Source organism: Ambystoma mexicanum, chromosome 4q (genome assembly GCF_040938575.1).
Source record: "Ambystoma mexicanum isolate Mex_15411 chromosome 4q, UKY_AmexF1_1, whole genome shotgun sequence".
Lineage (NCBI taxonomy): Eukaryota > Metazoa > Chordata > Amphibia > Caudata > Ambystomatidae > Ambystoma > Ambystoma mexicanum.
Genome location: NC_090928.1, coordinates 184,919,791 through 184,935,103, shown reverse-complemented (window position 1 = coordinate 184,935,103; position 15,313 = coordinate 184,919,791). Strand labels below are relative to the sequence as shown.

The 15,313-nt window shown below is 44.4% G+C and overlaps 1 protein-coding gene across 3 annotated transcripts in view; it reads right to left on the bottom strand.

The window, feature by feature from the left end:
* The window catches only part of RPS6KA2 (ribosomal protein S6 kinase A2), a 1,317,456-nt gene that overhangs the window by 753,963 nt on the left and 548,180 nt on the right, over positions 1 to 15,313 (bottom strand). For all 3 annotated transcript variants that reach the window (XM_069607706.1, XM_069607704.1, XM_069607705.1), the window contains exons 6-8: positions 14,634 to 14,740; positions 9,294 to 9,331; positions 7,147 to 7,289 (exon numbers count right to left, since the gene is read on the bottom strand). In XM_069607706.1, the coding sequence (XP_069463807.1) occupies positions 7,147 to 7,289; positions 9,294 to 9,331; positions 14,634 to 14,740 (288 nt within the window). The remainder of the gene's footprint in view (positions 1 to 7,146; positions 7,290 to 9,293; positions 9,332 to 14,633; positions 14,741 to 15,313) is intronic.

Below are 15,313 nucleotides of genomic sequence, written 5' to 3'. Positions count from 1 at the left end.
AGAATCGAAAGAAAATTCTGTAAATTACTTTACAACCGATTACTCAATTTTACAGAACAAAAGTCGTGCCTGCGATTCTATACGGAACACAGGCTTTCTTAACCCTTCTGGACGATCTATGGCAGAAACTTGAAAGCCTCTTCTGGAGAAGCTTGTTGAATCTTCCATCATCAACCCCAATGGTCCTGATCAGAAGGGAGCTATGCGTTTCATCATTAAGTGCCATCCTAGACAGAAATCGTCTAAGTCTCTTCAGAAAATTGATTATCCCTAAACGCCCAGAAATCGTCAGCATCATTCATAATGAACTGTATGATCTGAACTCTAGTGTTTTGAAACCATGGGCACAGAAAGTCAATGACATCCTGACTGATATAAGATCCATGTAACTCGATCTTATAAATAATCCAATATAAGTGACCACAATACTAGAAACGTGGGACTGGATAAGAACCCAAGACTCTGCCTCAGCGTATAAATCAGTATCGCACCTTCTACTGGTAAGCAGGAAACTGAACAACACAAGACCTTATCTGAGGAAATGTCCAAACCGTCAGTCCCGACAAACGTTTATGAGAGCTTTGAATATCATCGCAACAAATGAAGTTAGAGCCATCAGAGGGATTTCAACCTCATACTTATGTCGGTTCTGTGAGATGACGGAACAAAAGGAAACCATCAGACATCTCCTTTTGGACTGTAAAGGTCTGGACAAAGAGAGATCGACTCATATGATACATCTGTTCTAGGACATATCTCATTATGACGAGGAGTTCTGGTGGAACCGCTTAATGGAGGGAGAGAGAATGCACGAGACCAATCTCAGTGACTCAATTCCTGCAGAACATCAATCTCACGAAAGCTTAGAAACAGCTCATTTCCTTTCCATTTTGCTTTTTTTTCCACTCTCTCTCTTCTTGGGAACTTTTAGGATCATATGCCTTTTCTTCATGAAGGATGTAAGAAATGTTTGTAAAAAAGTGTGTAAACAATTGTCCTTGAAAGCCACTTTACAACACGCTCATGTAGTAAGTCCACGGAGCAAAACAAAAGAGTTGATGGCTGGAAGGTTTAGAATAAATCTTGACCTCTGGCATTGCTCTGAGCAACCCTCCAGACCATCGTTCTTCGCCTGCCAAGCCATTACAAAAGGGGAAAGACCATATGCAAATCAGGCCTGGTCCCACCCCCAAAGGGGTAGTCCAGCCCGAACTGCTAGCTCACATCCCTTTTGCACAAGACCACAAGCATCCCCAGACATGTTTCAGCCTTGTTGGGCGTCATCAGTGAGGAGTAGCTTGGGTCTCTAGGCCCAGCAGGCAAGGGACCCACGTCTGGGCATACCCTTCCCACTCGGGGTGACAATAGCAAGACAGCAAGTCCACGGAGTCCACAACACCACTAAGAGTCACATTAGCGGTTCGAAGACGCACCATTATTGGAGTCTGTTCCTTCTGCTCCTCCCCAGTCCACGCTCTCACTATGGAAGGACAGCCTGTTGCTGCCCCGGATCCTGGGCAGCATGGCTTACCTCCGGCAACAGAAATCCAACGTCTTTCTGTTGTCGCCGTGCCGCACATGCAGCATATTCCAAATCCCTCACATGTTCCAACTGCTCACGCTGGAATGCCTTGCGATGACTACCCAAAGTCATCATTTTCCCTGAGGCACCGCAGCAGTCACATCGCCGCTGCCTTTCTGCTACGGCGACCTCCTCGGGGTCCTTGCTGCTGGGGAAACTCCGCACTGGCGCCCTCCAACACTGCAAACCTCCCGCGCAAACCATTACATGGCCGGGTGATTCGATTTCCACAACTTGCGGGGCACACCCACAAAGTCCTAAGTGCTGCTTGTGATCCTCCGGACCGCCCAGCCCCAGACACCGCCGGCTGGCGGAGGCCAACTTAGCCTTGCACCCCGCCTCCTGGCCAGAACGCTGCTCTGTGCCCCTAAGAAGACAAGCTAAGTGTGGAATCACCAAAACCACTGCAACAGAGCCATCACTCCACAGCCCAACGTTGCTCTGGCCCCCGATGCCTTCAGGCCGCTGAGGACCTGGCTCCAACTCACACAGGAGCCCCTCACTTTCCTTCAGCACCATCCGGCCTGCTGAACACTTGCTCCCAGGTCCGGATACCTGGAGCTACTCTGCTGGCATAAATGCCCCCGGGACGTGAACATACAGAGGGCGGTGTTCTCACTCAGCTGCTGCCCCCTCCACGACAGGATCCCATCCTTGTCGCCAGTGAAATAACGTGGTTCCATAAACAGATACACCTGAGCCAGCAGGTAAGTTACTAGCACGTCCCTCATCGCCAGCTTACTCTCCAACTGTCCCACTTCGAACACAGTTCAGATAACAACACTGACATTCCATACTGACATCACAGCACAACACTCCACACTGACATCACCACGTCCAGAGAGCCAGTGATGTCACACACAAGCCACACATACATTACAACAGTAGGCATTATTATTCTAATGTTGAACCATAATCAGAAGAAAAAAGCAGTAACACAATCCTCGAGTGGCCCTGTTCAAGCCAGATGTTATCCAATACACGTCACATAGGGTGATCTGATGTCAGCAGTGACACTATAAGTCATCCAATTTTATTTGCAGAAATTGGGACACCAGATGGTATACAATGTGGGGATTGAAACATGAAAATATGAGTCATGAATATTTATATTTGAAGTACGTATTATGAAGTTGTGAAATGTTTCAGGTTGTTTCTCGGTATATTAGTCTTTCCAGTCTGTTAGAAAGTCTCTTAGGCCTGTGTTAGCATCTGAGAATGGAAGGTAGGTGTGAGATTCCAGCAGTCTCAATAGATTCTTCAGCCCCCTTAAACTGCTTACAAGTGTGAAACTGCTATCTCCAAGGGTCCTTCTCGTCCCTTTCAAAGCTCTTTTTCAAGAGCGAGACTAACAGACTCAATGGCACGCTGCAGCTTCTTATGATGACCACAGATTATACGCAGAATCAGTCTCTATGCTATGTACCCTAGTGGAAGACTTCCTGTTTTGATGACTACTCTGCATCTTCTCTTCAGGGGCTTGTGAAGGTTCCCAACTCTTAGTGCCTTGCTGACTCTGCACTGCTTTTTATAGCTAAAGAGCTAACCCTCCCCCTTCTTAATGTTCTGTCTCACGTAGACTCCCATGATCTTAAACCATTCTGTGCTCAGTGATGTTTGAATGTGATATGCCGAGCACAGGTGGAGACAGGAAGACATAAATGGCTTGTCCACCATTTTTAATTCCACTCACCTCTTGCCAGCTTCTCTCTCTTTGCACAAAAAAATGTATGAACATCATGCTCTCTCTCTGTGGGTTACAGCGGATCCCTCCAGCAGCCCTCATCTCTCCTTCGGTAAGACATGGGGTTTCTCTCGGCCTTCGTCCCATGGCCATCGTCCAATTTCTGTGTTTGTTTGGATGTTTAGGCATTGCACGCATTGTGTTTTAAGTGTTTGTCTGAGGGTAGGGCTACTCCAACAAAACCCGCTGAGAATAAAGTGAAGTCTTCAAAGCTGTATGTAACTGCAAGGAATACATATCCAGACGTTCAGCCAATCGAAGGCGTGGCATTATCATCAGACACCGTCATCTTCTTGCTGCTGCCTGCAGGCACATGACATCAGTCAACGCGAAGAACCGACCTGCACTAATATCCGGGGCGGGGAGGCGCGCAGAACAGTGGAAACATTGGCTAGCATGTACTGCATATACTAAAGTCAAGTAAGAAGGAGGTTTAAGCCTTCCAGTTGCATTTCAGTAGGCCATCACTGCCCCTACTCCACCCCTCTATAACCATCCAGGTTGTAGTTGCCCTCAAAAGGCAGAGCAACACAACTAGGATGGGAGAACGAAATCCCATCCCATCCTGTGAGTGTGTCAAACTTCAGAGCAAAGACTGTGCGTGTGCCTCCTACCTTGAAACACAATCTCACTAATTTGGTGCGAATCCCGCAAGTGGGTGCGTGGGAATCCCATGCGTTTGTGTGGGCTGCAGACCCCGGATCACATGCTCACTTCTTCAGTGTGAAACTCTGGCCAAGGCTCTTTGGGCAAGCATTCAGGATGGGTCTCACACCTTTAAACAGTGTGATATATTGAGTGGGAACCTCACTCCTTGGAGCATATATCAACCGTTGCTGGTAATCTCACAACTGAATGTACAGTTTCACTCTTGGTCATCTCAGTGATCCCATGTATATTAATGGGGTCAGTCTCCCATCTGGGAAGACAATTATATTTCTGGTAAGACACTCCGAATTCTCACTCCAGTTTTATCGATCTATAGATCCATACCATATTCATTCAATGTGTGTGCAGGGGTGATAACCTGTGTCCGAGCGAGCTCATTCTTTCATTCAGGAGAGATAAAGGGGTAACAACCCTCTGTATGTGGGATCAGTCTCATTTTGCCCCATGGCCCCTCACTGCAGAATGAGTGAGCAGGTTTTAAGACCCTGCTGATTCTGCTATCCTACAGGCTCGAGCCATCTATCTCTTGCCCCATCACGGTTTCCAACATTCTGAGCGGCAGCTTATGTACAGCAGACAGCTCGGGATATGCCTGTTGCCAATTGAATGTAGCCAGGTCTACTATTTAGACATTGGGAGAGTGCCCTGAATCCACATTGGTGGTGAAGAAGCACTCAACATACAGAACAAAATGGTATAGTGTTGCAGTCCTGCTGAGAAAGGACAATCCGGTCTGTTTAAATGTAAAGCAGAGTGGCTGAGAAGTACATGCACTGTGCCATTAAATAAAAAACAGCTGTGGTTGGTGGAAGTGCTGCTTCAGTAGCATCAAGAGTATGCAATTCCCTGCAGGGTAGTTTTGGTCATTTCCTATTGAAGTATAGCACTCGTATTGAGAAGTGCCATTAAAAGTGAAGCTGTCCAGTAGGTTGGAGCAGTGCTGTCCCATAAAAGGTGTAGAAGCCTCTGTGAGAAGTAGCAGTACTGTTCCAATGGTGAGAAGTGTAGTATTTTCACATTAACTATGCTTAAGCACTTTGGGTTATTGAATAGTGCTGCTACATTCTGAGTAATTCCATCCCTTTAAATATATTAGCTCTTGTATAACCACAACAGTGTTGAGTTATTCGGATGATGATGAAGATGAGGTTAGACTTGCTCAATAGTTCTGGTTCTGTATCATTAAATGTATTTCAGATCTTCAGAGTCTCGGGAGGATAGCTCAGGGGCAACGTGCTCTCCTTGGAAGCAAGACGACATGGAGCAACACAAGTTCGATCCCTCGGCTCGCAAAACACAAGTTCGATCCCTCGGTCCACGCTTAGAAACCTCTCGGTATTACGTGCATCATAAATAACCAATTAAAATTAAAATAAATACATCTGCTGAGAAGTGCTGGGGCCTTGTCAATAAGAGTGGAGCAGCTATACTGAGAAGTGCTGATGTTGTCTCATCAAAAGTATTGCAGCCCCACTAAGATGAACTAGCATTGCCTCAACAAAAGCATAGTATTACAATTATAGAAGCCCTGTTTAGCGAGCTAACTGAGGAGTACCAGCATTGCCCCATTTCAAATATGGCAGCTCTAGTAGAAAATAGATTACACAGCCCTGCTGAGAAGTGCTGTTACTGTCTCTTTAAAAATATAGAAGCCCATTAGCTCTGCACCATTAGGCCCGGCAAGTACTGTCCCATTGAATGGTATTACACAAGGTCAACAGTATGGCAAGGTCCATACTGGGTTCTATGTGATAATTCTGCATTTTGAAGAATAAATACAAAAAAGACCAATTTATTTCGGCCGATTTGTGTGGTCGTCAAAAGGCCGAATTATCACATTCTACTGCCCCCACACCCAGCTAAAACCCCCAAGAAGGTGATCCCACCTCACCCCACACTCCCACCCTCTCCCATGCTGTTACCTTCCTTAGAATTCAGGGGAGTTACCTCCCTCAATGCCTCCGTTCCGCACCCATAGCATAGCATTCACCCTCACCACATACACACTCAGAGACATGCAAACAGTCTCATTTGCCCTCTCCCTGCCACCTCCGCAGATGCAATGCAAGAGGGGTGCACAGATGTACAAATACATCCAACCCAAAAAGATTTTTAGAAATTGAGGGACAGACTTGCTTTGCATCTGTGACTCCATTTCTAAAAATCGTTTTGGGTTGGGTGTACCTCTACAAAATCGTTTTGGGTTGGGTGTACCTCTACATCTGTGCACGCGGGTGCACACATGTAGAGGTACACCCAACCCAAAATGATTGTCGGGGCTCAGGCCCGACATTTTCTGCTGGAGGATGCCCGGCCCCGGAGCACCCGTGTACATAGCGCCCCTGATTAACTACGACTGAAAACCATTACACTTTCTAGAAGAGTGTTCATTAGCGAAATGAGGCTGCCGTTTGATGGATGCCTTTACGGTAATAAGTAACAGATCTCGGCAACGTTCAACGCAATGAAGTCACGTGATATGAGAATCAGAGGCTTCACCTGAAATCAATTTCCACGTGCTACTGATCCTGAAATGTCAAGATGGGAACCGGTTCCACTAGTCAAAGTTGCTGTGCATTTAATTCAGGGACTGAAATATATGCAACACGAGGGGGCAACCCCATCAAACCATGTTTTTAATATGTGATGACGGTTGGCCGCATAATGGATGTGGGTTTAGCCTGCCTGATCAGTACGCACGTATATCTGGGAATCAATAGTATATTGCATATGAAGTGCCAAAATGTGCTTTTTAATTGCACAAGCAACACATTTTGCAGTAAAAGTAGATATTTTTTTGCTCACCTCGCTCGAAACGCTTGAAATGTGAAATATTGTATTCTTAAAATGTACAGTTGCACGACATTCTTTGTGACCTTGAACATCAAGTCCCCGTAGAAATATTTAGCATTTTCTCTAAAAATGTTTTGTTTTTCATTTATATTAAGATAAAAGAATAAAGAAGCTCACACAATATTTGTCATTTGAAATGTTAATTCTAAGACCATATTACCAAGACCATAATTTGTCGTAGCAGAGAAAAGCAAAGCACAAACAATGTTTGCTCAAGACGAGCTGTGCATAAAACGTTTAGACAACATCCACACACATATAATTGGGTGTATCAGCAAAAGTATGAACAGAGGATTACCATTAGCACCCCAAAAGACCACCAGTCAGCACTCTGCATGTGCCCCCGCCGGTTGACGACTTCTGGAGCCATGTACTCGATTGTTCCGCAGAACGAGTAGGCCCTTTTGTCGTGGTCAATGGCCTCTTTGCTCAGTCCAAAATCTAAGGAGTTTCAAAGAAAATCGTTAAGTCTTGTTTGTAAAATGAAGGAGTGAAGTAACAACGGGCAACTTCCATAAAGCCCTTCGCTGGGTGGTATAACGTCCTTTCATCACTGGATGTATTTTCCCAGGGTTTTTTACCGCGATTTTTTGCTGAAAAAAACTCATCTAATTTTTTTGGGGGGTTTGGAAAAATATATATATATCGGGTGTGGGTGTTCGGGGATATATAAAAAAAATAAATGGGATTGGGGAGTTGGGGGGCTACCCCCCAAAAAAAGATTCTATGCATTTTTTTCGTTAAAAAATCTGCGGTAAAAAAGCCCGCGAAAAAACATCCCACGATTAAATTACATGGAACCCGCTCTTGGTAAACACTCTTTAGAGGATTGTTGTGTTGGGCTGGTTGGTTGACCTAATGGAAAGTAGATAACCAGTTTGGTTATGTTGATGGCTGATATGAATGGGAATGAAAAACATTAACAAACAATGAATTTCAGTTAATTTGCACATCCTAGCTGGATTTTGATACATGGCGTGCCAAGGAGCCCAGTCCTGCTGCTTATGGAATGGGATGGCTTAAGGTACAGGATATGAAAGACTCCCTGGAAAGAAAATACACTTAGAAGAGTGGACTTGGATCTTTCTGATCATATTAATCATTCATCTGCATGTATTAACACATTCTTACTTAAATATGATAGTAAGTATACTGGGCTTTGCTTCCAAGGTAACAGCGTAGGACAGCCATTTTGGTGCCAGGCAAACATTCCTGGATTGTGTTGAGGGACCAGGCCACTTACATTGGAAAAGTTAAAACATGAGCTAACAGGCATACGGGTACATTTCAATGAGATCCCTTCACGTATCTGGAACTAAAACCGAAGTGTATGCTATATAAGACTCAAGAAGGAACACATGTTTCGCTTACAGTCCATTTTCTAGAACTGTGCTACGTATACATGTTATCATAAAACAAAAATGGGATCCAATACTATGGAGTAGATTTCTCAAGAGTAGATTTATTAAGGGTTCTTTGGGTTTGCTCTGTCCCCACATTTTACAACGTTGCAGGCAGACGGCCCTTGTGCATTAAAGGACTCGTCCATTTGCTGAGGTATGGAGACCCACAATGTCTATCTTTAGTGGGACACTGTGCCTCTGGAGGTACACTGAGCTCACACGAGCCTATGAAAGAGACAGACACTTCAATGTATGAGGTATTGGTCGGGGTCCTTTAGGCCAGGTGTCTCAATCAGGAAGCACTACAAGCATCTGCGTCTGTCAGTTATTACGCCACATGCTAATATGGGCTCAAATAAACGGGTATGTGCCAATGTCTTAGTAACTTCTTTAAGAGAGGAAACAATAGACTGAAAGAGTCCTATTGACCCCTTAGATTTTACAAAGTCTACTCTGCTTAATGGAAATGATACATGCCCCTCATTGAGTGATGGAAATGTTATATTAGTAAATGAAAAGCTGCTTTGCCATGGCATTAAGGAGGATCATTTGGCTACCATGTTCTCTGCCCATGTCCAAGGTTTTCTGATCTGGAGGTTGTCCAACTACAGGCCTCGAGGGCCGGAAACATGTTGGATATTCTGATTTATATATTTATATCCATGAGATAAATTTGCATAAAATGATTCTAAATGTATGCAGATTTTTTTCTCATGAATATTAATTAGATATATCCTGAAAACGCATCAGGATTCTGGTCCTTGAGGTCTGGAGATGGGCAACCCTGCTCTAACCCTACACTTGTATAAAGAACCAGTGTTTTTGCGCTTGTGCCTAAGAGCAGCAGGCCAGGGCAAATGAGCAAGCCTCCACTTACTGATCAAGAGCCCTGGCATCTCTGATCTACAGGAAACATGCTAGTGCTAGACAGCGACCCGGGCATGATACATTTAGGGTACCTTTGAGAAGGGGCACTAAAGATTGTGAAAATAGATATCCTTGTCTTTCCAGAAATTGTAAAGTTCTTGGAATAATTGCTCACCAGTAATCTTGATGTGGCCTTCTTCATCTAAAAGAATGCTGAAAGACAATCAAAAAATAAAATCACATTCACAATTAGACAAAAAAATTGAAATGCAAACAACGCTTTCTTAAGAGAGAAGTGCAAGCTTTATGAGGATGTCACCTATGCACTGTGTTGCAATTAGTCATCAGCAATGAATATAGAGATCAGGATGTCAAGACTTTTTAAAAATATGGGCTGGAACATCTAGCTTCCAAGCTGACTTTCCCAGTATGAAGAGGTAAATGATGTCAAAGATGTTGCGGCCACAAGGTGGACAAGTGCCTGCAGATTAACCACTTCGACCTGGTTTAGAAAAGCACAGCAGTGTGGGCACATCATGACATCGGATGCCACTAGGATGTGGATGTCCACATCCTCTTCATTACGCAGATCTGGCTAAGGACATCCATGTGCTTAAGCAGCCAAATTTGGCAATGCGCCCTGAGACTGCGGACCATTACAGCATAAGTTAATGCCCCCAGGGCCCATAGTTACAAAGGTCCTGGGGGCATTACATTATGCGCTAATGGTCCGCAGTCTGGGAGCATATTGCCATTAGTACCCCGGCCCGTTAGACCGGGGTACAAATGCTTTTTTTCCCCCGGCTGCGAGACATGTTGCGTTTCGCAGCCGGAAAAAAAAGAAGTAAAATAAGTTTAAAAAATGGGTGCCGTGGACAGAAAACTTAGTCCGTTTTCTCTTTCCATGGTGGCCATAGTTAAAAAATAAAATGGCCGCCATGGAAGGGGGAAGGAACTCCCTTCCCCCTTCCATGGCATCCATTGAAGTACATTGACAAAAAAAGTAAACAAAATAAATGTCCAAAATGGAACAGGCAGAAGGGACTATACGTAGTCCCTTCTCCCTTTCCATGGCAGCCAGTCGCGGGAAGAACTCTGGGCGCACGGAGCTTCGAGCCTTCTGGTGCAAGTAAGGCCTGGGCGAGGGCCAATGAGCTTGCAGTTTACAAGCTCATTGACCCTCGCCAGGTACTAATGCTATTTATTGCACTCCAGTGGATGATTGCTTGCTTCTTTGCACAATTTAACAAAGACCTCTTTGATGCTGACATTTGAGAGAATTGCAATACTATGTGCAGAAGCACAATGTAACCCGTGATAAATGTCAGGGGTTATTCTAAGTCAAACAAAACGAGATTCCATTTCCTAAATCAACATGCTCGCGCAGGCAGGAAGCATGGTGCCTTTAATAATTCATATGGTCAATACACAGCTACATGAGGCGTGACACTGGAGCATGCACTTGATTCAGTGATTTGTAAAACCACAGAACCACCATTACAAATCTGCCATGCCAGTTACCCCCATAAAATTCTATGACATTAAAATGGATCTCGAGTGAAATAGCCACTCCCGATTGTTTTGCTTTGAAAAAAGACTTGCCTGTACAGTGTTCAGATTTGGATTACAAAACTAATTTAGTATGTTTGTTTTATTGCAGTCTTGACAAACATGTTATATCCAAAAAAAATATAATTTGTGCAAAACAGATCACATTGTAAAAAATAGAAAACAGACTTTCACTCTGTCCTGTTCTCCTACTCTACAGAGTATATATTACGTACGGGTAATCATAATTATAAGTCCCACTCTTCGTTGTCATGGTCCTTAATAATTTAAATGTTTCTGCATAATAGAGAAAGGAACGTAGCTAATGAAGGCCTCAATACACTAAACACCACTGCCTCCTGGACCAAACTAGGACCACTTCTAACGTCATAGACTATCATGTCTACCACAGAAGAGTGCCTGTGGGGCAGTGGGGTGTGGGAAAGCGCAGGGCAATCCTACAGAGAAGAAAAGGAGGGTGAATATGGGGATGAAAATTACATGTACCAGCACGCATTTGAAATCCCCCCTCTTCCTCCTTGAGGACAGGCACTCTAGAGTAATGCAAACATGCAGAACATAACTATTACAAAGTCAAAATCCTCATAAGAATCCAAACCAAGGGACCTCACTGACGACACTGCAACATTTATGGCCTGATTCGTGGAATTTATTTGCACTGTGCAAAGTGACTTTGCACTGCTGAAAAGTGATTTTGCGCTGCCGGTACAAACCCGGATTCATGGGTACTGTGTGAAGTGTATTTTTGCAGTGCAAAGTCACTGCAAAGTGGTTGGTGGGTATTAAGGGAGAAAATCTAAAGTGGTTCAGGTGGTCTATGAGTCTACAGACCTTGAACATCACTATTGGGCTTAGGCCAAATCCCAAATTCAGCAATGCTGATGGGCTGTCCTACTGGGATAACCAACTGGAATAGAGTACCCATCCAGTGGTGCATTAGTTCCCCCTGTCCCTAATCTGGGAGGGGCGAGTGTTAGGAAAAATTCCTCTTTACTGCACCTTTCCTTCCATTTCTATTGACCCCCAAAATGTTGCTTTGTATCTGACCTGTTCTTTTTACAGAGCAGTGATACTGGCTTTTGCTCATCAGTTATGGGGAAAATGACATGTCGTTCACGCTGTCAGTACTGTGAAACATGGTTTCCCTTAGTCTAGTTACTTTGTTACTACTTTTAGTAACTTCTTATCACTTGTTGTAACGTCTTATCATTGTACAATGCATCTTACAATGCAGTACAATGGTGTACACTTTTTGTTTTGCCCTAGACTAACACCGAGGTGATGATTGGTTACTCTAGGTGTGATAAATTGACAAGCTGGTGGCAGCAGTGACTTTATACCATTTTGTGGTGCATTTCATTTTAGCCATACTGCGTTTGGCTATTTACTGTGCCATGAGATTCTTTGCTTGTCCTTTGGCCATCTTGTCTTTTAGCCTTTTTCCTGGCGTATGAGGCCAGGAAAATCCTTATATCGACTTCCAGTGCCCGGGAAAGCAAAGGCTTTTACTGGGTTACTAGAGGGCTATATGTGTTTGCTGCCAGGAAGTGTGCCGAGACTGCCTGATCCCAATCCACATACTGGTGCCACTGTGTCTGGATAGAATGAATGAGTTTGGCTGCCAGTTGTCCTGATTGGACCATTGCTGGTGTGTGTGTGTGGGGCACTTCTATCATTGGCTAGTGGGAGTTGCTGCTGCTCTAACCTGGCATTTAGGATAAGAAGAGGACCCCTGCACCCACTCTCGAGAGATCCTGGAAGAAACGGAAGGAGCCAAGACTTGTGTCCAGCTACAAGACTTGCAAGGAGACTGTGGACCCGTCGTAAGAAGGCTTGGAGAGCAGCTTCTGCTGCTGCCGTGGTAGAGCCCTGTCTTGTGGAAAATATCCAGCAGTCCTGCCAAGGAGATGTGACCCTTGGAGTAGAGGGAACATCCACTATCAACATCAGCACATAGTTCTATGAAGAAGAGCCTTCGGAAGTGCCCAAGGTTCGCCCTGTGGCTGACCAGCTCTATTGGGCTACTATGCTGCAAGCATCGCCGTTACGAGTTGAGGCCTGGAACTTGAGGGATCCTCACTGTGTGCAACACGACTTACCTTTGCGAAAGTACGTGGTCCTAGCATCAAGGGGCCCGTGATAGGAGGGAAAGTCTGACCACTAGAAGCGAATCCCTTTGTGTCGGCGTGCATCGGTGGCCATCATCCGAAACTGGTTACCTGCATCCATTCGTGTCGTGAGAGTGGCCCTGCATTGGGTTCTGCTGCATTCTTCAACTGGGAGACCTTGCACCAACAGTACACACTGATCAGAAGCTGTTCAAACCTGCAACGTCTGGGAATCAAGGGCTGAGGCTGATAGCAGGAAAAGCGATCTTGGACCTTTCTAAATGGACCTGCTAAGTCATTCGAAGAATCAAAGTATGGGGTTGGAGTGGTTGCAATACTTGCCTGACCACTAAACTCCCTTTTAAAAGTTTGGTAAAGTTTAGAAACTTTTGACTTTGCCACTGCTTGTTCACACAAGCACTCTGAAAGCTGGCAACACGTTTGTTAGCTAGTTTACCTCGTTCCCTGACACTTGGGTTGGAACTGGTCACTGGACCCCAGAGACCCTACACACATTTTTTCCAGCTTCACACAACTGTATGGAACTTTGCTGAACTTTTGGGCACAAGGCGCCATACATCTTGGGGATGGACCTCTGAAGTTAGGATTGAATCTCTGTGGACTAGTAGTGCTAATACTAATCTGTACCTTTCTTTTTGGGGTCTGATATGTTATTTTGGCCTACACCAGCATGTGCATTTATGTATCTATTTTTTTAATATTGAGTGATAAAATTACCTGTTAATAGTCATTATTCACTGTTATTTGGCCATAAGTAAAGATCTATTTGTATTCCTGTTTGTCTAAGTGTGTTCCTTGACTACTTCTCTATGTATGTTCATTGTGGAACCCTACAAGCTCACCACCTTTTGAGACTTAGCCTAGACCACTCACCTTGCTACCTTAAACTGGTTTAGCTACAGCTCCCAGTATTGTCCCTGTTGGAAGCGCTGTTCTGACACTAATGCATGCAAGTGAGCTGGCCAGTGCAATTGTTTGTGCTACTGCACAGCCCCCTGAAATGTACATGCCACCTTTGTGGATAAGGTGTACTGTGTATTTCCAAAATGAATGTGAATAAAAAAGGTGCATCCAATATTCTTTTTTTATTTGCATTCATTTTTATGTCCTTTGTGTATAATTTCTTTAGTCACTGGTTACACTGAATTCTAGGCTGCTAGTCCAGTATCCTAAAATTCTGCATTATCAAAGAATTGTAGTCGAGCCAAGACGAACTATCAAGTACTCCTTTATATACAGGTAGCTTGAATTCTGTTTCTAAAGTTTTGAAACATTTTGAACCTCAGCTGCAGATGGTTTGAATCTTTCAAGTGGAGTTGAACCCCCATTGTTTCCATAGGCTCAATTGTATTTCGCGCCAGATTGCTCATCCAAAATGTCCCTGTACTTGGAGACGGCCGTGCATTAGACCCTGCCTCAAGGAAGAGACACAAAACAGTAAAGGGATGTCACAGGTGTCTTGTTTCAGGTACTGCTGGCAGGGACATTTTTTTTTCATAATCATTAGTAAGGAAGATGGATGAAGTGTTGGTAGCAATTTTCTGCAGTAGTGAAAGGCTGCATTTTCCGAGGCCAGAACGTGCTAGGAGAGCAGATAAAGAAATTTGTCCGAAATGGGTGTACAGATATTAATGCTGCAATTTTCTCCGGCATCAGATACTGTATTTAATTGGTCTACAAAATAGCAGTGAGATTACGTGAAAAAAGTTAAACGTGACCTGCCAGACAGAGAAAGAAGAGCGTGGACAGAGGCAGGCATGTCACAGAACAGGGGCCGCAGGTGCAATCTCCCAGTTCACTTGCTCTCATTAACTTACTTCTCAGGCTTGAGATCCCTGTAAATGATTCCGAGGCTGTGCAGGTGATCTAACGCCAAGGCCAGCTCAGCTAAGTAGAACTTCACATCCTCCTCTGTAAACATCACCTGGAGGGAGAGAAGGTCAGAGGTCAGTGTGCTGCGGGCAATTAACATCTGCATCTTCGAGCTGCTGATGCTCCCGAGCCGGAATCGGAGGCCAATTAGTGCAGCTTGCTGGGCAGATGGTGAAGCCCACTTTGAACCAAGCAAGACATTTACATTGTTAGGGGGACAGGAGGGGTCATTTCACTGCAAAATGTTCTTGTTCCTTTTCCCATGTATGCCTAAGTGTATCAGAGTTTTACAATAACAACAGTAATATATTAATTAGTTCAAGAACATTGTAGGGCACATCCACCCTCATTTCTTTGCTTTTTACCACTGCATTATTCTTGTTAACGTATATGTAGAGTCACGTAAATGAGGAAGAGTAGGAGGGTGCACAACAGGAGTACAGTGCCCAGTCATTTCAAAAGGCGAAAGAGTGTAATTGCCGAAACTTGAGGGAAAGTCTACACTCAAAAGTATGCTTTTTGCAACTTTGGCACAAAGGCTGCCAGCACTTTGCTAAAACTTGGTCAAAAGTGGCAATAACAAGTTAGTGATCGCTAGGTTTGCTTGGGCAGTTTGCAGACTCAC